General features: G+C 43.3%; 1 protein-coding gene and 2 long non-coding RNA genes across 3 annotated transcripts in view; 1 reads left to right on the forward strand and 2 right to left on the reverse strand.

Moving 5' to 3' along the window:
* Nucleotides 1-3531, reverse strand: part of LOC129332837 (uncharacterized) — a 43306-nt gene extending 39775 nt beyond the window's left edge. Inside the window, exon 1 of the long non-coding RNA XR_008597342.1 lies at nucleotides 1064-3531. This is a non-coding gene — a long non-coding RNA (uncharacterized LOC129332837). The remainder of the gene's footprint in view (nucleotides 1-1063) is intronic.
* Nucleotides 3532-4671: 1140 nt separating this feature from the next.
* LOC129332839 (uncharacterized) lies at nucleotides 4672-8844 on the reverse strand. The gene is made up of 2 exons (XR_008597343.1): nucleotides 8732-8844; nucleotides 4672-5499 (listed from the first exon to the last, which is right to left on the reverse strand). It is a non-coding gene; the product is annotated as an uncharacterized LOC129332839 (long non-coding RNA).
* A 239-nt stretch (nucleotides 8845-9083) lies between these two features.
* On the forward strand, nucleotides 9084-13459 carry PPP1R3C (protein phosphatase 1 regulatory subunit 3C). The gene is made up of 2 exons (XM_054984118.1): nucleotides 9084-9248; nucleotides 10872-13459. Exon 2 carries the CDS (start codon nucleotides 10873-10875, stop codon nucleotides 11818-11820), a length of 948 nt encoding a protein of 315 aa, XP_054840093.1. The 5' UTR covers nucleotides 9084-9248; nucleotide 10872; the 3' UTR covers nucleotides 11821-13459.
* Nucleotides 13460-20636: the final 7177 nt, after the last annotated feature.

Here is a 20636-nt window from a genome sequence, read left to right on the forward strand (position 1 = left end):
CACTGGAGATGAAAGATTTTTTGCATAAAGGAACTAAAATTTGTATTAGCATAAATTATGTAGAAATGCATAGACTGCCATTTGCAAAATATGTCTTAGGAATTCTTGTATTTCCAAAGAATTTAGAATGTTTGCCAGGCTTACAGTTAGGGTTGCCGGGTCTCTGGTTTTCACCTGGTCAGTCTGGTATTTTCTTGGACTGTCCAGGGGAAATGTCCTGAAACTACTGGACAACTGGCTGTTAGAGAGAAGGGACAAGAAGATGAGGAAGGGAAAGGTGAAGAAGGGGAGGGAGTGGCACAACAGGAAGCTGGCCCATTCACTGCTGTGGAACAGGCAGGCCTTGACCCAGTGACTGGCACCACTCACAGACCAGGCCCATAGCTTCCCTACCTCTCTGCTCCCCATTGAGGGGCACCCCCTAAGAGGGCTAGCCTGGACAGGCAGCTCCCCACCACCAAGAGACTTCGATGAAGAGGCCTGAGTGGCCTGATGTGATGACATCACTTCTGGAAATGACATTGTCACACCAGAGCTGGGAGCACGTGCACACTTTGTGTGTGAAGATCATTCTTAAGCTGACTACCCCTCCCAGGGTCCAGCATTTTGCTAGAGCCTATCTGGCAACCCTAGTTACAGTTGAACAAAGGGTAGAAGAAACAGACTGCCCTCTGAGCAATAAGAAGCTGTCCAGGTCAGCTGAAAATGGACCCAAGATTCCTTTAAGTTTCTAGGCCTTCCACAGATACCACTGGAATTGTTCTCTCTTGTGGTCCCTCTTCCAAAAAGAGGAAAAAACAGAAGAAAACTTTTAAGGAAATGAAGGACACAGTAGAAAACTCAGTCCTGACATTTAGAGCAAAAAGACAGAAGTAGCAGGATATAGAGAATAGACTCCTGGGTCCAACGTCTGTAGTCTGAGCTCCCTGAGGGTGCTGCCCACGCGCACGTACGTGGGTACAGTTTAACAATGAATGCTGCGTTTGACCAAAAGCAAAACAAAACAGAGAAACTCTATCAACGATACTCAGGAAAAATTCAGAATGTGTAAGCAAACACTTACCTATGCCCACTTTGAGCTGAATTCCATCAGAAACTATAAGCAAACTGTCACTGTTGACTCATGCTATTTCCACACACCGAGGATTCTCCATGTTGCTTTCATTGCCACTGTGATTGCAAAGGAATACGCACTGGTGATGAAGCTTCCACATGTGGGCATTTCTCCATCTTTTTTCCTGTAACTTAACAAAGCTGCCAAAAGTTTCTGCAGATTTCAATACAATAGGACTACAATTACAGACTAGAATATAATACCACCCCCCGAGCCGTTGAGGTGGCTTGCAGGCCGGGAGGACAGGCCGCACAGGCCACAGCGGCGCCAGCTGGCTGCAGGGCTGGCTCTGGAGGCCACTGCGGGCCGTGCACCGCCTCAGTGCTGCTGCTGCTGCTGCTGCCGCTGCCTACTACTAAAGACACAGGCTGCACGGGGAGGAAAAGGAATCACATGGGTGGGGCCACCACCCACGTGATCTCTTTCAGAGGTTCCGGAATGGCGTTCTGGCACATTCCCCCTCAAAATGAGCCCTGCTTTTTACCATCACATCATTTTCAGAGTAAGCATTACGAAAAGCAAAAGCTACTCATCAGGAAAGCCCTCCCTATAACTGAGTTACATAGGAATTTAAATAGTCTGGGACTGGACATGCTGCCACATTTCTGTCACATTTGAGGCTGCCAGTGGCCATATTGTCAGACTATGGAATCCCAGTTATCTAGAGTTCGCCTCCCCCTTCTGCAAGAAGCACAAGTTTCTTGATTCCAAAAGGTTTCTTGAAAGGCAACGCTCAGGATACAGTTATCCATATGCCAAGGACTAGGTAAGTCTTGGCTGAACAAAGGCTTTGTTGAGAATGACACACAAAGTGAAAGTAACAACACTTCAAACACCCATTCCCAGCCTCCCCCCTTAGTCCTGTCTAGAAGGCGAGGACATCAAGGTCGGCCGGAACAGAGTGATAAGAATTCTTCGCTCCCATGGGTACATGCAGCTTGGGCAACACCTGGGCCTGGAGGGAGAGAGCTAAACAACTACAGATTATAACATAAGAACATGGCGTAGCTTTGGCTTGAGAACTGACTAGCAAACTGACACTCTGACACATATTTTGAAGCCGTCCTCCTCACATCTGAGCCACTTGCAATTAGGTTGCCTTGAAGCAGAGAGGCTGCGGGTGTTTGCTTGGATTAATAATGCAGGTCAATGCTCTGCTCAATGACAGCATTGAAGGAGTCAGCTGCAAATGCTGCAAATGGGTGGGTGACAACCAGCATTCAGGAATTTATACATTATCTGTCTTGGATTGCATACAGAGGCTGAAAGAAGAAAAACAAACAGGATAGTAAGGGCATAGAGTGAAGGTTTATTTGCAATTTGCAGGGGGCTCCATCTAGTCCAGCAGCCTGTTTCCTACAGTGGCCAACCAGATCCACTTCTGTTCAAAGATGTTATGCTGGTGAATGTGGGAATTCCATCTAGTGATCTTGGCTAGTAGTCACAAACAGACTTATCCTATATGAATTTGTCTAATGCTGTTTTAAAGTCTTCTAAACTAGCATTCTGCAGCTCTGAGCTCTGAGAGTAATCACATGTTGTGTGAAGTACTTTTTTCCCCTTTAACTTTCCTAAATCTATTGCCCATTAACTTCCAGTATTATGGGAAAGGGAGATCAAGTTCTCTTTATATACTATCACTATGCCAGGCATAATTTTATAAATCTCTTTCATGTCCCCTACCTCCAGTTACCTTTTCTTTCAGCTAAAAAAAGCCCCCAACTTCTTAGCCTTTCCTCATGCAGAAGGAGTTTCAACCTCTTCGTTATTTTGGTTGCCTTCTTCTGTACCTTTTCCAATGCTACAATATCCAGTGTATATGTAAATTTAACAGTAGGTGGTTTCCCAATGTATATAATTAACATCAATCCTCATTTTTCATGTAATCCACTCACCTAGCTTGGATAGACCCTTTTGAAACTCCTCACAATCTACTTTAGTTTTTACCATCAAGAATAATTTGGTGTTTTCTGCAAACTCAGCCATTTCCCCAAATTTCAGAACAAGCATGAACAAAAGCAAGTAACTCAATTCCAATGTAGATCCCTGGGAGACCTCACTGTTTATTTTCTTTGATTGTGAAAACAGTCCAATTACTCCTAACTGCTACTTTCTGCATTTAACCAGTAATTAATCCTTGAGAAGAACTATCCTCTTATGCCATGGCTGGTAAATTTACTTAGGAGCCTCTGGTGAGTGACTTTGTAAAACAATCTTAAGAGAACATGGACTCTATAGAACATTTATTGGATCTCCTTTATCCTCCTATTTGTTAACAGTTTCAAAGGTCTTAGAGGTTGATGAGGCAGGTCATTACAGGAGCCATGCTTATTCTTCTTTTATATGCTTAATCAGGTTTTTTTTCCTAGGAAAAGAGGTGGAGGAACTCAGTGGGTTGCCCTTGGAGAAAATGGTCACATGGCTGGTGGCCCCGCCCCCTGATCTCAAGACAGAGGGGAGTTTAGATTGCCGCTTCGCGGCGTGGAGGGCAATCGAAACTCCCTTTTGTCCAGAGATCAGGGGGCAGGGCCACCAGCCATGTGACCATTTTCAAGGGGTTCCGGAACTCCGTTCCACTGCGTTCCTGCTGAAAAAAAGCCCTGTGCTTAATCATTCTTTAATAATGGTTTCCACTAACATATCTTGAACAGTTGTTAGGCTAACTGGCCTGTAGTTTTCTGGGTCTCCCCTGGATTGGTTATAAAAAAAAGCATTGCATACTGGTTATTGCCCAACTCTCTGGCAAGGGAGACCAGCTGGTTTTAGAAAGAAATTCCACATTTTTGTTAAGAGAGCAATAATTGTATATCGAGATACATGGATACATGTGGCCCAAATTCAATTACTTTTTATTCTTATTTTGTCAGTTTAATTTAGTTATGCTGCAACTGTTAAATAGACGAGCAAGCGTTTTTCAGACAATTTTTTAAAAACCCTGAAAAACAAGGTTGAAGAAGATCAATCACTCTTAAGCAGTAGCATGACCAGATTCAAAGAAGAACATAACTGCTGTACCTTTAATAATTGCATAGGTTTTTTATCAAGTGCAGCTTTTCCTGTCCATGACAAGCTGCTTTAGCTGATGTTCACATTTCTTCGCAATGAATAATTAAAGGTATAGGAACTCTGTCCTCTGTTTCATCTGTTCCCAATGCTAGGAGTCATACTCGGGAGGGGTACATAATATGCACCCCCCCACACAGCAATCAATGTGCTATCTTGTAGAAACAAGCACTTTTCCCCATTGTCCTCCTCCATATTATCCCCCACAACTGTGCCATGAGGTAGGTTAGGCTAAGAACGTGTGGCTGGCCCAAAGTCACCCAGCAAGCTTTCACAACAGAGTGGGGATTTGATTATAGCTCAACACTCTAACAACTACACCACACTGGCTGTCAAGTATTATGGTTTGAGTACTCTGTGTAACACAATCTCCCCATAACAGAAGTACAATTTTGAGAGCAGATATACAGACTGTAAGCCTGAAATAAGAAGCAAATGATGTATTCAGATTACAGATGGGCATGAACAGAAAAAACAAACAAACATGACGTCCGTTGTTCGTTGCCATCCACAAACAGGGACTCACGAACAACCATGAACATGGCCCTGTTCACGAACAAGTTCGTGGGAGCCAGCAGGCTCTCCTCCAGCCATCATCCAAGTCAAGATCCCTACTGCACCACTCCCAGAAACCTGACCTGAGCAGGCAGCAGGAAAGGTACCAATAATAAATAATAGCTTGGCCCAGAGCCTGGCAGCAGCCCTGGAACTTGAAGGGGTAGATCCCTATCCCACCACACACAAAGAAAATTCAAGCTCCAATGCACTCTCTCTATCAAAATGCCAACAGCAACTGCCTCTCCACTGTCTGCAAACCAGAGTCTCCCTTGTAACAAATTTGGAGTTCCACACTTGAAAGGAAGACCTGTGTATCAAGCTAAATTGGGCTTAGATTAGGGTTTCCAGGACAACAGCAGGAGTTCAGACAGAGTTCAGACAATTCCTGCCTAAGTTGCCAAGGGAATTGATTGCAGGTGCCAGACTGTCTGGTTTAACGAACACCAAGGAACAAGGCTTGCAACAATTACCTGTTCATTTAGAATGGGGCCTCACGAACAGCTTGTTCGCGAATAGCAGATTGGGCTGTTCATGGCTTTTTTTTGTTCGTATTGCTGTTCGTGCCCATCTCTAATTCAGACATGACAGATAAACCTAGTTATTCTTGGGTTTGTGCACTCCCCTTTGCTCTTTCCACATGTTCAGAGATGAGACCGAAAATATTCTGGTTCAGGAAATCTTCAATCCAACCTCAGTTTATTGTGACATCTGAACTCAGGCTCTTTGACAAACTGGAGTTTGCTTTTCATCCACAAATCAAGATTCTAAAGGAACAGGAAATAAATTCCAGTTTATTGAAGCACCCACATTTGGCCGTCATGACAAATAAACCAGGACAACTTTAGTCTTAGATCTGTGCACAAGAGAAACAAGGAGACAGGCTACAATACTGAGAATATTGTCATAACCTCCAGTTTGAATACAGGTAAGCATTTACTTATTGCATGATAAACCCAGCATTCAGACCAGCCCTTTAAAAGTAGTTCTGTGCTTTTTAGGCTAGCTCAGACTGAGGACATCAAAAGAGGAAACCAACAGAAAACAAGAGGCAAGACAGATTCATGGCTAGATGTACTAAAAAGAAATAGCACTTTCTTTGACACTATTTCATGCTGAATGTGAGATGAAATCCAATCATACTGAACACTATTTACAGACTCTTAGTTTAAATATAAAGAATGGCAAACATTAAGCAGTGCCTCCGAGCTTACATTTTCTATTTGTGTGAAATGAATGAACGGACTTGACAGCTGTTTGCTTAGTTGGTTTGAGCAGCTGTTTTCCTCTCACTGGCTATCTCCCTCTTTCTGTACAGTCAACTGTATTGCATCAAGGCTCCAAACAACAAGGAGCTTGCTTCGGAGGTTAGTTTACATATGGATGTCACTCAAGGAAAATGTAAACTGACCTAGATTTTTTTCTGACACACCTACGAGGTTGAGCCTAATCACAATTATTTGGAAGTAAGATACTGTCTAGCACTTACAACCAGGGCTTTTTTTCTGGGAAAAGAGGTGGTGGAACTCAGTGGGTTGCCCTTGGAGAAAACGGTCACATGGCTGGTGGCCCCGCCCCCTGATCTCCAGACAGAGGGGACTTTAGATTGCCCTCTGCGCTGCTTGGCGGCGCAGAGGGCAATCTCATCTCCCCTCTGTCTGGAGATCAGGGGGTGGGGCCACCAGCCATGTGACCGCTTTCAAGAGGTTCCGGAACTCCGTTCCCCCACGTTCCTGCTGAAAAAAAGCCCTGCTTACAACCAAGGGAGATACTCTAATACAAGATAAAAACTGAGTCTCATAGTTATAGATGCATCTTTATATTCAAAATTATGAAACATGTTACTAATCTTGAAGATGTAACCATGTAAACATTACACATTTTCATAAGTACATATACAATTCTTTATCCTCTTGGACAGGGAGTGAGGTGTGTGCAGTGGAGGCAAGTGGCCTTGGTGAAGAGAACTCTCCAGCTCTTCTCTCCTCCATCGGAACACCTGATAGGTCTGTAGGTAGCATTGTCATTGTCTTCTATGAAAGTTTTCCAGATGTTAGCCAATTAGCATGTCTGCCTACACACCTTCTTTTGAACCACTCCATTGAAACTCCACTAGACAGCAGTGAAGGACAAGAAAGTTACCTAATTATTCTTGCTATTAGGATTGACAGCTTCTGTTTGTTGGGGAGGGAAGAGAATCTTTATGGGTTTTATGCCCCAAAAAGCTTCAACTGCCTATTTCCACACATTAAGCTTCTTTTAAAGTGACAGGTTATTTTGCTCCAGGCCCACTGGCAACCCTGCTCACAATTTGGTGAACATCTGGCTAGGCAGCCATACCTTTAGGAGGTCTGAGAACTGGAACCCCAGTCCTGACCAATTTGGAAGTTCCCTCTATTTCCATTGAATATATTTCCAGGCCATATATGGGTGTTGAGGAATGCAGCTTAAAACAAGTATTGGCATTTTCCGTGTCCACATTCTCAAAGCTCATGAATGAGTTTAATTCGGTATATGACCTTCATGCTTGTCAATGTGATCCACTTTAATATATTTGGGTCCAGCAGCAACTTAAAGACCAACTCGATTCCCAGGCTATGAGCTTTCAAGAGTAAAAGCTCACTTCATAAGATTTGACTCTTGAAAGATCATACCCTGGGAATTTAGTTGGTCGTTAAAGTGCTACTGGACCTGAATCTTGAGCTTCTACTACAGACCAACACAGCTACCCACCTGAAATTTTTATATATGTCAGTGTGCTTGCCTTTAAAGCAGCCTCATCACACATCCTTAACACTATGGAGACTCGGGTACAAGAGCACCATTTCATTCATTCATTCAGTCTCCACCTTTCTCCCCAATGAGGCCCTAAAGTAGCTTACATTGTTCTTTTCTCACAACAACCCTGTGAGGTAGGTTAGACTGAGAGTGACTGGTCCAAGATCATCCAGCAAGCTTCCATGGAAGAGTGAAAATTTGAACATGGGCCTTCCAGATCCTAGTCTAACCATTGCACCACACTAAAAATATATAAAGGGTGAGTGAACATTTGAAAGCGGTTGCATAGAAAGCAAATCCCTAACAGTTTATTGCTACAAGCATAAGGAGCACCGCCATTTCTTTTCTTGACAGATGATCCATGCCTTTAATAGTTTTAATAAGACAGAAACTGAATAGCCAATCAGCTTTGCCCTGTTGAAGCATCTGCTCAATGTCTGTCTCCTACAGATGTTAAAAGGAATTTAGAGTTGATCTCTGCCTGACATCTGGGAGAGCTGTGGCCCATTAGAGCAGAGAATAGCAGGTGAAAGGGACCAACTGATTTTGTATATTCCTAGTTTGTAAACAGGTGGAATTACAGCTTTATGGATATGGATTTGTCACTTGAATACACTCAGGTGCTGGGCCATAGCCCTGTACTTGGCAATGTCCCTCCGTTTGCTGTAAAGCTGCAATCCTGTGCACACTTTTTTAGGAGTAAGAAGACCCAGTGAATGTAGCACAACCCATTTCTGAATGAAACTTGAGTAGGAGCCAAGAGTATGCAGTCCGAAACAATGCCTGAGCCTCCCATCCAAACGCTGAGGTCTCCAGTCACATAACAATGAGACCTCAGGACTGCTAGCAAACATCAAATAACGCAGGTTTTGCCATTTAAAGGCCTGCCTAGAGGAGGATGCCTTGCTCAGACTTGCTTCCATGGTTTGGAGGGGCATTTGTGTACAATCCTGGCAATTAATTCTTTTATCAACTTCAACACAAGAGGCAGAAATTAAGTAAGTGCAGTGTGGGAGAGCTTTACTTGTCCAATTTCTGCCTGTTTCACAGTTGTAATATTGCCCACAAGCCAGTAGGAAGTTTGATGAGAAAACGTAAAACCCTCGGAATGTGAAAACTGTTTTAATAGGAATCTTAGAGAAACCTCTGGAAGGAGGAAGGGCAGGAGAAAGCGAAAACCCGTACAAGGCTGCCGCAGCCAGCGCTCCAAGTATGGTCTACCTGACTCGGCAGGGCTCCTCTGGAGCAAGCGCTCAAGAACGCCAAGTTTCCTCTCGACCCGTGTCTGGAGGGCGACGATCGCGCCGGAGGCTTTGACCGCATTCACTATTAACTCCTCGATGGCCGGCAGGGGCTGACCTTGAGCCGCGGGGGGCGGGGGGCGCTGTGTCAACAGAGCAGCACGCCAGCCCCGTCCGGGACTAGACAGCCCACCGCCTGCCAGCGGAGCTATCACGGCGCGGGCAGCCCGGTGCTGATTGCTCGGCAGGCGTCTCAGCCGCGCTGGGATTGGCCGCGGCGGCGCTTTCACGTGAAAAACGCTGCGCAGCCTTTGATAAGCGGCAAGGCGAGCTGGTGAGAGGAGAGCCGCGGTGAGGCTGAGCTCCGAGCGTAGCGGCGGCCCTGCCAAGCGATCCGGGAGCCCTGGTCGCCTCGCCTGTGGGCTCACGGACCTTTGCTGCATCTTTACGCGGCTGGGCTCGGGTTCCTTTTGTTCTGTGTAACGAAGTTAGACCAGGTAAGCCTTATTAAGGGGAGAAAAAGGATTCTTGGAGCCTAGTTCCAGTGTGTAGTAGTCAAGTGGCTTATTGCACGGACGCTGCAGTCTTATCGGCACCTGCTTTGGAGTAAATCCGAATTGACCTTAATGGGGTTTGCTCCTGTTTTGCCACGAAAACTCGTGTAGCTCTTGGTGTTCTGAAGCAGAACCTCGCTATGGAAATTGAGATTCGGGGCTGGTCGCTGTGGCATGAGAGGCTGCCTTCAAGTTCTCTGACTAGGCACTTCTTGGGTAGGCAGCTGATTCTGGTAGGCGGGACGCTTTGCTTTATTCTAAAACGGTTATGTTTAAAAGCTTTTTTGCTGCAGTTATTCTTTCCAACTTCTAAGCTTTGCGTTCATCGCTTGTAAAATAACGTGTCATTTCCCAAGAAGCAAATCTTATCTTCCAGGTAGTTTTTTTTAAAGTAAATTGTTTCAGGAATGATTAATTTTGCAAAGTTGGGGGGTGGGGGGGAGAGAAGAGTCCTGTCTTCCTGGTCATCCTCTTTTTCTCTGTTTCTCACTGCAATTAACCTTATCAAAACTGACCATTTAGCTAAAATGTGTAAGATGTATATTCCCCCCCCCCCTTACTAAAAAAGCCATTTAAGTGGTTATAATTGGGATCCTCCCCCCCAGATCTAGCCTGGAGAATTCCAAATTCACTGGGCCTGTTATAAAGTTGGTATATACATGCTAAGGCTGAAATGGTTTTTATATCATTTGGGTGAAAGGAAACTGCAGCAATAAAGCTGCTTCCTTCAAAACAAACCAACCATTGTAAGACTTAAGTGGTTTCTGTTATAAACTGCATTATTTTAAAGACTAACCTAGGAAACCGTAATTGGCAACAATGAAGTGTGCTTGGGGAATAGTTACTGCTGGCCTCTGGTATGTAATGTAAACAGAGTTTTTCACAGGAGAACTAAATTTATGGTGTCTCTGAAAACACCTAGAACTGGAGAGCCTGAGGGAATTTGATTAATGGCTTTTACCTGCACTGTTCCAGACATGAATGAGCAGTATTTTAGATTATCTTGCAGGGAACTTCATAACATATTATATGAGATTCCTCAATGCGGTTTGTAAGAAATCCCACAAATGAAAAATAAAGATTGCTTAAATGGAGCTTATGAATGCTGGTTTCTATGTAGGGTGAACATATTTAATATACATGAAACACTCTAGAAGTTTTCAAAGTGTCATGTAAGTGTGCTGATTATAACTGCTACTATGCCATATACCCACCTTGTGAATTCATAAACTGTGACTGCCTGATAAATGTGAAGTATAGGTATCTCTGTCCCTTATTATAAGTTTTCATAGATGAATGAAAGTGCAAAATCAAACCCTTAGCTGACTCTGAACCCAATGTGGAATCCACACTCTGAATAGTGTATTACTATTGCTCCAGTTTTTCTGCCTGCTGTCATTTACAGTTCTGACCAATCTAGCTTATGATTAAATTATTTAAAGCCCTGCAGCCAGCAAATCATGAATTATGTAAATGGTGAGTGCAGCCAGGAAGTGTCTGCAGAGATTCTGCCCAGTATGTGCCTGATGTAAAAGGAAACCAAACTTGCCTATGTTTAAATTTCAGAATGATACAAGTTTTGGACCCAAGGCCTCTATCCAGTTCCATCATGCCTGTTGATGTGGCCATGAGAATCTGTTTAGCCCGTTCTCCACCTGTGAAGAGTTTTCTCAATCCACTTGATGAATATCGTAGAAGAAACTTTGTGGACCGATTTAAGCCTCTGAGACCATGCCTCCATATCAAACGCGAGACCGAGTCTCAGAGCAGTGACTGGAAACGCTCTGCTGGCCGAACCAAAAAGAGAGTGGTCTTTGCAGACTCTAAAGGCCTCTCTTTGACTGCCATCCATGTTTTCTCTGAATTCCAGGAAAACCCTGCATGGGATCTTCAGTTTGACTTGTTAGATCTTGAAGACATAACAGCTGGCTTAAAACTTCATGAGGAAAAGAACTTGATTCTAGGCTTTACACAGCCTTCAGTTGATTACTTAGACTTTCGGAACCACTTGCAGAAGAATTTTGTCTGCCTTGAGAACTGCACGCTCCAAGAAAGATCTGTGTCGGGGACTGTGAAAGTGAAAAATGTGTATTTTGAAAAAAAGGTGCAGGTCCGGATCACCTACGACTCATGGAAGACGTATTCCAACATCGATTGCGTCTACATGAACAATGTGTATGGAGACTCTGACAATGATACCTTTTCCTTTGCTCTTGACTTGCCTCCAGCTATTCCTACTGAAGAGAAGATTGAATTTTGTATCTATTACCAAACTGGAGAGCGTGAATTCTGGGACAATAATGATGGGCAGAACTATAAGATTGTCCATGCAGAATGGAAGCCTGATGGTGTTCAAGCACCAGCGTTGCCCAAGAAAGACTGCAGGACACTCAGGTCCTCAAGGAAAACACATGAAACGGGCTGTGAACAGCTTGGAAGCCCTCGGATATCTAACGGCATAGTCCCTGAATGGCAAAACTGGGAGAGGGTGGGAAACTCCTCTCCATATTGGTGAAGGAAGTAAGCTACAAAGCTATCTGCTATCGGCAGCTGAACATGGACTGGTGTTGTAAAAGGATTTGCTGACTGCTTTAAAAAAAAAACTGACTTGTTACAACTTTAAAAAACCTACTAGCTCCATCTTGGATTTGAGGGGGAGAGAAAGAATATATAAATTTAGTGATGCTTTCTCCTCATGTAAGAATCGACTGGGTTGCCCATATATGTGACTAGATTTGTTCATTATTTGCCTTAATGAGAAGGGCTTGTTAAGAAGTAACATTATGTGTTCGGTGGCTTTTTTTGGTAATGTGTGAATTGTTGAGGGGGTGGGATATTGAGCACAGAGCCACAAAAAATTGTGCTTGAGATTGTGAGAGATACTGGTGTGTAAATCAAGGCTGGACAAATCTTGATTGTAACACAATTCAAAGGGTTGTGGGATAGGAGCGTTCTCTTAGTTGGGAGTAAAGGGAAAAGAAAGAAGGGGGAAGTGGTGTGATGCACTGTATTATGAAATAAAGGTATTTGAGTAGGGAATCTAGTGTATGAAATCCCATGGAAAACTTCAGAGATTTGTAAGAAGCAAGAAGTAATAAAGAAGCAATAAAGAACTGCTGTACGTCTACTCCAAGTACTTTTCACAAAAACGCAGGAATGCAAAAAGGCTTGCCAGTCCTTAGTCAGCTGCATGACAGACAGAACTTCAACAGGTGCAGCTTTCCCCATATTTGGGAAGGCTGCACCTGTTGCACTTGGGGAGGGGAAAGAAGGCAAGAGGCAACCACAAAGTGGGGGGGGGGAAGATGTTGGGATGTTAATGGGGGGAATAAGTCTCTCTATAGTCATGTTCTTGGCCTTAGGAATCTGTCTTGATAGACAATGGGTTTGTTCTGCTTTCATGAACGCTTGTGAAACCACAGTTTACAGGTAATATACACAGGCTATGCCTTAAACAAAATTCCATAGTTGTTCAAGATTATACCAAGCATTTAGTTTTAAAAGACTGACTCTTTGTAAAATACCTTGATCTGTAGACACTGTTGGTTGGTTTATTGATTTTTGCCCTGTGAAAGTTTCTCAACTTTCCAGTTATCTTGCTTACTATTGCAAAGATTTTTACTAATATTTTCTCCTCTAAAAATAGCTCTTCCCAACTGTGAAATAAACCTAAGCAAATAGTCCTTCATGTTGAAGGGGTGGTAATGTAGCTGCACTTCTCAGGCTAACCAGTTTAAAATGACAGTATGCACCTTGCACATAAATAGAAATAGTTTTTTAATTCATGCTCATACCTCATTTTCTCCATAGCTTTTAGAGATGCAGATAGCTTTGTGTGTGGTACTTCATAATAGTATTAATCTTTCAAAAAAAGATCACATTTGTAAATAAGAGCACAAGGCTTAACTCTGGGCACAGATTGTATTAGACAAAGCAAAACGGGAGGGCACGCAAATCCATATGCTCATTTGCCTGTTTGGTAGTGGTGATGTTTGTCTGCGGAAAATGTAAATCACAATATTTGTCATGCCAATACTGTGATGGACTTTGCATTGTAAAAAAAAAAGGGAAAAGTCTCTTCCACCTGTTTTTTTTTCTACTGTATCTCACTATTGTGTAGATCATTTTTAAAAAAAATAAATTGTTTTTTATAATTGTGGTGGCTTTAACTTGGGCATCGTGGTAAGGTTGTGGGTGGGGAAGGGGTAAAAATTGCGATTCGTCTCAGAACTGAAAAGCAAAAAGTGGGGATATCTTGTTTTCCTCTGCTTGCCTCTTCCTAAACTCTCATCTGCTGCCCTCTGCCTTGGCAGGGAGAGAATACTTAACAGCTCCTAAGCAACTCCTCGTGCATTTCTGTTCTTGTAGCATTACTATTAGCCAGGACCCAATATTCTCTTCATCGTGCTTTTGAAACCTATTAGTATTGGATACTAAAGAGTCTTATCATGCATTAGCATCACACCAACAAATGGAACAACAAATGTGGTGATCTGCACATAAAAGCATGATAAGGGCTGGGACACTGATGTATACAGACCGCCCCCCCCCCCTGCAATAGTTCCAGTAACATTGCTGTGATACTCATCTAATAAGAGGAAGCTGTGTTTGGAAGGCTGAAATGTGTAACATCCTATGTGGTTGTAGTACTTCTGTATACAGGCTTTGGCTAAGTGCAACTCATGCAGAGACCCATAGGAGGCTGGAATTGTACATGTCTCTGTACCTTCCTCCTGGCATACCAATAGTGGGCATGATCCAGCCCTTAATACTTATATACCAAGTAGAATTCTGCATTACATGAGCATTCCCCACCCCCATCCCGCTGCCCCTTTATTTGATCAGGCATGTGTAGTTTTATTGGAGAAAATTCCATCTCTCTGTTTTGGGAGGAAAAAAAGGACCAACTACTGATAGCCACTTAGGCAATATTTAGTTTAAGCAGCTTAATCTTGATACCCTTGGCTGAAAATCCCATTCTTCAAACAATGTATGTTGATATAGCACACCTGCCAGAGACCCACCCTCATTCTTGCATTTTTCAATCACAAATACGCAACTTCCCCCCGCAGTGCTTTGCTCATAGATCCAAAAGTACCTTAAAGATTGTAGTGTAAGCCCAGGATTCTGTAATGGTGCAGTCAGCTGCAGTATGATCAAGGAATAAAAACTCTACAGAACTGGTGCTGATATAAGCAATATTTTCTTTGGAGGAATGCCCACTGGCTAAGTCAGTAAGTTTGATGTGATCATTGATGAGCTGGAGCATAACCAACTAGTCAGTGAAGCACAAGTGGAGTAAATATATACTGCTGCTATTCATAGCCTCGATGGGCTAAGGTATAAATTCAAGAGGGGTCACCATAAGTTGGTTGTGACTTGATGACACTTTACTATGATTAAGGCATACATTCAATACACTGCATTTGGTCATTCTGGGAGTAAGGAACAAAGAAACAAAGGTGCACAACAAGCTCCTATGTGATGGTAGGATGAAGGCTATGCTGTCGTAAGCATGATTTGGACCAGCATAAACTGGTTATACCATTCATGATTTAGCTCAGGACCCTCAAATCTTTCTAGTTTCAACTCCCCTCCCTCAAGTTTTCTTTTTTCTAAACAGAAAAGTCCCAGACTCTGGTCTTTCCTTATAGGAAATGTGCTCCAATCCCTCAATAATTTTCCTAGATTAGAACATAACTTGAACTGAAGTCTCTATTGAGCCTGACCTAGAAGGGAACACCCCAAAATAAAGGGGCTGAATTTTTAAAAATGTGTTTACTTGGGATACCAAAAGGCTCTTATCCAAATGTATCCTGTGTATGCCACACACATCTGGGAAGGTCTTACCTCTGAGGCTATAGCTTCTTTCCTTTCAAAGAGCTGGGGAACAGAAGGCAGGGCAAATTTCAGAGGTTGAGAGTGAAAGCCACTGTAATTAAATAATACAAAGAAAAGGCACATTGCACATTTAATAAGTAATGCTAAAGATACTTGTCTCATTTACGTGTTACTTATAGGCTACAACAGACCGAACTATATCCCTGGATTCATTACCTTACTCTGTCCAGCTTTGCATGACAGAACTCTAGAATATTTAAGTTTTTCCATGTGAAACTGAGCCTGGATTAATTTTGGAGGTGGGCTGAATCAGTTATTGAACCTTCAGTGGCCTAAATAGGAACCAAGCTGGAATAATAGTAACAGCTAAACTAAAATCATTCAGTGCTATGCTTCTCTGCTAGGCTTGCCATTGAGGAACTCCCATGCCCAGCTCCTGTTGCCTGGCAGCACTCTGGCAGTCAGTGGAGGGGGGGGGGGGAAATAACCATCATAAAAATGGTAGAGTTTTCAGTGATTCCTAGAGAGGCATGGCATCACTTCAGGGTTGTCCTCAGAAGCGATGCACCATCATTGCCTGACAGCACCCACTCCATGCCCCTGCCCCCAGACTCCCACTGGATGCCAGCCACTGGCTGGCAACCCCATTCTTTGCTCCAAATTTTCCCTTGCGCCACACAACAGTTTGAGGAGTAGCTGTTTTAAGACCAAGCTGTGTTAAGAGATTGGCAAAGAGGAATTTTCAAAGCTGTCTCTCTCTATGTGACCGTATAGCAGGCTGTGCTCTTTTAGAATCCCACACCATTCACTTGAAAAAGTACACAGGGGCTTGGATTCCACGTAAAATTTCTGTGGATGAAAGGAATTTATCCACAGCCACAGGGACTTCAGGCCCTAGGGACCTTGGGGGTGATGGGTGGACATGGTGTTGCGCTGGATGTGATGTTTCCATGTCCAGCAACATTATTTCTGCCTCCCAATGTTCTCCTGCTAGCTCCAGAGGCAAAGGTGAGTGGGGAAAGGCCTACCCAAAGCCATCCAATTGTGTGCTTGAAGCCTCCTCCTCCTGCTGCAGCTGAAGACGTCCCCCAAATGCTGCTCCCTGGGGAAGGGAATTCATAGGAACAGCCTGGGGGAGGGAAGCAAGGTTTGCAGCAGAAGGGGGGATTGGTGGAAATTGTTCTCCCTTGCATACACGGGACATTTGGGCAGGATCCCACCCATTCTCACCCTGCTTTCAGGCACAGAGAATCTTTTGAACTTAGTAACATTTTAATGTTAGAGCGAGTGTAAATAACGCTGCGGAATAAACGCTGAGCTGATTAGAGAGGCAAAAGCTTTATTTGAGGAAGTTACATACTTGAGGGAAAGAGGGAGAGAGACCCTAGCTATCTGACTACATCTTGCAGAGAGAGAGAACAAGTGTGGCAGGAGAGAGAAGAAGCAGGATATTGCCCTGTTTAGCTCAATAGGAGACAAGGAAATGACCCCCAGGAAACAAGAGAGGTGCTACTCTCACTGTCCTAACTAAGTGATCCTTGCTGCCCCCTGCATGGTAGGCTCTTCTTCCTTCTTGCTGCTGCAGTACACCAGACACTGCTATTTCTAACACCCCTTCTCAATGTCTAGTGTATAAAGTCCACAAAGTTCAATCTTTCACGTAGACTTTGAAATTTCTCTTTGGCAAGTGGCTTGGTGAGGATGTCTGCTATCATTTCTTCTGTAGGGCAGTACTGTAGCTCAACAAGCCCTTCTTCTTGCATATTTCTCACAATGTGATTCTTTACGTCAATGTGCTTGGTTCTTGATCCAATTCTTTCTGTATTTGCAAGCTTTATGCAAGATTGATTATCTTCAAAGAGTTGTATAGGTTTGGGTTCATCTATCCCAAAGTCTTCTAACAGTTGTAGAATCCACTTGAGTTCTTGGCATGCTTCTGCTGCTGATATGTATTCAGCTTCTGTAGTTGATGCCGCTACAAGGTCTTGCTTTCTGCTTGTCCAACTGATTGCTCCTCCACCATAAAAGAATACTTGTCCACTGGTAGACTTTCTGTCTGTGATGTCTTCTGCCCAGTCAGCATCCATGAATCCCACTAGTCTGGGATTGTCGCTTGCTGGTAGCTTGAGCTTCAGTTGTGCAGTACCTCTCAGGTATCTTGCCAGTCTTTTGACTGCTTGCCAGTCATTCACACTTGGTGATGCACTTCTCCTGCACAGTATTCCAACTGCTGCTGCTATGTCAGGTCTGGTCACTGTACTTAGGTAGAGCAGTTTTCCAATTGCTTCTCTGTACACTTTGATGTTTCTCAGAGGTTCATTGTTTCCATTTTGTTTCAGGAAATCTGTTTCCATTGGAGTATATGTTGGTTTTCCATCTTTCATATCAATGTAGTCTAGGAAATCCATGATCTTTTGCTTTTGATTGAGAAGATAGCTTCCATCTTCCTCTCGCTCTATTTGAACACCAAGGTAAAAACTGACATCTCCAAGACGCTTTACTTCAACCTCTTGGTTCAGGTGCTGAATTATTTCATCACAATCTTGTTGATCCTCATAACAAAGGAGAAGATCATCTACATAAATCAGAATAAAAGTCCATTTGTTGTCTTTCTTTCTTGAGTACAGGCAGCGTTCTGCCCCGCCCTGCTTGAATCCTTCTTTGATGAGCATTTGGTTCAGTTTCTGGTTCCAAGCCCTTGCAGCTTGTTTCAGTCCATAAATGCTCTTCTGCAGTTTGCATACAAGTCCTCTGTCTTTGGGCTGTTCAAATCCACGAGGCTGTGTCATATACACGTCTTCTTCCAGCTCTCCATGTAGAAAAGCAGTTTTCACATCCAGATGCTCCACATCCATCTTCCTTGTGGCTGCTATGCTCAGTAGTGTTCTTACTGAAGTGTGTTTCACTACTGGTGCAAAGGTTTCATCATAGTCTTCTCCATACTTCTGGGAATATCCCTTTGCAACTAGTCTTGCTTTGTACTTTTGTACTTCTCCATCTGCATCAAGTTTGGTTTTGAAAATCCATTTGCATCCTACTGTCCTTTTTCCAGGTGGTAGTTCTGTGAGAATTCATGTCTTGTTCTGGATCAGAGAGTCAATGTCTTCTTTTGCAGCTTTTCTCCATTACTCTGCTTCTCTTGTTGGCATTCCTTCTATGTCTTCCCAGCTAGAAGGTTCTGGTACAGCTTCTGTTTTTGCCAGGTAAGAGAATTTCAGTGGTGGAACTCCTTTGTTTGTTCTGTCTGAGCGTCTGACACTTGGCTCTGCTTCCCCTTCTCTTTCTGTGGGCTCTGCAGGTGTCTCTTGCGTCTCAGTCAGGTCCCAGAGTTGCACAATCTCTGGCTGCTGTGCTGCATCAGCTTCCTTTGGTGTAGACTCTCTGGTGTCAGGCTTGCTTGCCTTCTCCTTTTCATCAATGTACACCACATGGCGGATCTTCACCGTGTCTGTCTCTGGGTTGAGGATTCGATATCCTTGCATCCCAGTGCATATCCAACAAATATACCTTCTTCTGTTCTGAGATTCATCTTAGATCTCTTTTCCTTCGGAACATAAGTGTAGGCCTTTGATCCAAACACTCTCAGATGCCTTACATTGGGCTTGTGGTTGTACCACAGTTCAAATGGTGTGCTGCTTGCACCCTTTGTAGGTAGCATGTTCTGCAGATAGGTGGCAGTGTTGATAGCTTCTCCCCAATATTTTTGAGGTAGCTGTGCTTCTTGCAGCATACTTCTGCACATTTCTGTGAGAGAACGATTTTTCCTCTCTGCTATCCCATTGAGTTCGGGGGTGTATGGCGTGGTCAGGTGATGCTCTATTCCTTCAGCTGCTAGGAAACTTGTCATCTCCTTCCCCACATACTCACCTCCATTGTCTGTGCGGATAGCCTTTGGCTTGAATACAGCAAACACATTTCTCTGCATCAGGACATTTTCTCATTTGCAAATCATTAGTCAGATTCTGCCTTTCAAGCTGATATATATAATCCATATTAGCATGTCCAAGCCATCTATGAATAAAATGAGTACAATTCTTGTGAGTGCAGCTTTTAATTAAATTCACTGCCCCTTCAGAGCAATCCAGCATATACAGGCCATCCTTTAATGTGCCTTGTGCAATTAATTCACCTTCATTGCTAATAAAACATTTATCTCCTTTGAATACAGTTTCAATGCCTTTCTGTGCCATCATTGAAACAGACAACAAGTTAGTTTTAAGTTCAGGTATGTAGAGACAATTAGCAATCTGCACTTCTCTAGTTTGGCCACTGGGTAGTGCACAACATGCAGATACGGTCCCTTGTCCCCTAGCTGTTAAAGCTTCTCCATTTGCAGTATACAATCTTTCATGATATGTATTCATCTCATCAAAAAGTTTTTCCTCTTTGCATATATGGTTAGTACATCCACTGTCAACAGCCCATTTGCATAAGCTTTGATCATTTTTATCAACATTTAAACAATTATTCAATCTGCCTCTTCCTCGGCTATCGGCATTTGGTGAGCTATTAACTGTATCTGCATTCCTAAAGGCTTTTGTTTCCGTCCCTCGTGGCGGTTTGCTCACTCTCTGTGAATCACGAAACCTGCAGTCCTTTCTTAAATGTCCTCTCTTTCCGCAGATGCTGCAGAAGAAATCATTTCTTGAACTGACTCTTAACGCAAGTTCTTTGGGCTGGTCATGTCTGTTAAGATCTTCTTGCAATCTTGCAAGTACATAGTTTAAGCTTAGACTTTCTCTCATTTCCAAAACATGCACAATGCTTGCATAAGATTGAGGAAAGCTGCTTAACAGAATTATAGCTAAATCCTCATCCTGGATCTCCTTTCCAAGGGATCTTAATTTCTGTGTTAATTCCATGAAATTTGCAATATGGTCTTTTAGTTGTTGCTGGGGCTGCATTTGAATTCGATACAATTGTCTTATTAGCAAGATTTTAGTTTTAATTGATTCTTGCCTGTTTATTTGTAGAAGAGATCTCCACATTTCTCTAGACGTGGGCTCATGAATAACTCTTAACAATTGTTTATCACTTAAAGCATTAATGATAATAGATCTTGCCTTATTATCCTGCTTTATCTATTTGGCTTCATTCTGTTGGTTTCCTGTCGGTTTTTCATCTGTTACCGCAGACCAGACGTCCAATTGTATGAGGTGTGCCTTTATCCTTTCTGCCCAGAGATCGTAATTCCTTCCGTCCCAACTAAGTGACCCTTGCTGCCCCCTGCATGGTAGGCTCTTCTTCCTTCTTGCTGCTGCAGTACACCAGACATTGCTATTTCTAACATTTAATGTATAAGACACAGGCCATTTCCCCATGGGTTATCTGCCCCAAGTTCAATACTGTTGGGAAGCATTTTTTCTCTGCTTCCCCCACAGCATCATGGTGCAATTGTGCACCTTCTAATCCCCCCCTCACTCCCCAGTGTTTCTAACCTGGTTGGATGCAAAGTTTTGGGAAAGATCATAGCAGAGTCTGGGTGGCTGC

Source organism: Eublepharis macularius, chromosome 6 (genome assembly GCF_028583425.1).
Source record: "Eublepharis macularius isolate TG4126 chromosome 6, MPM_Emac_v1.0, whole genome shotgun sequence".
NCBI lineage: Eukaryota > Metazoa > Chordata > Lepidosauria > Squamata > Eublepharidae > Eublepharis > Eublepharis macularius.

Excerpts from the sequence above, each read along its gene's own strand:
- PPP1R3C (XM_054984118.1), top strand. The coding sequence starts at position 10,873 with ATGATACAAGTTTTGGACCCAAGGCCTCTATCCAGTTCCATCATGCCT.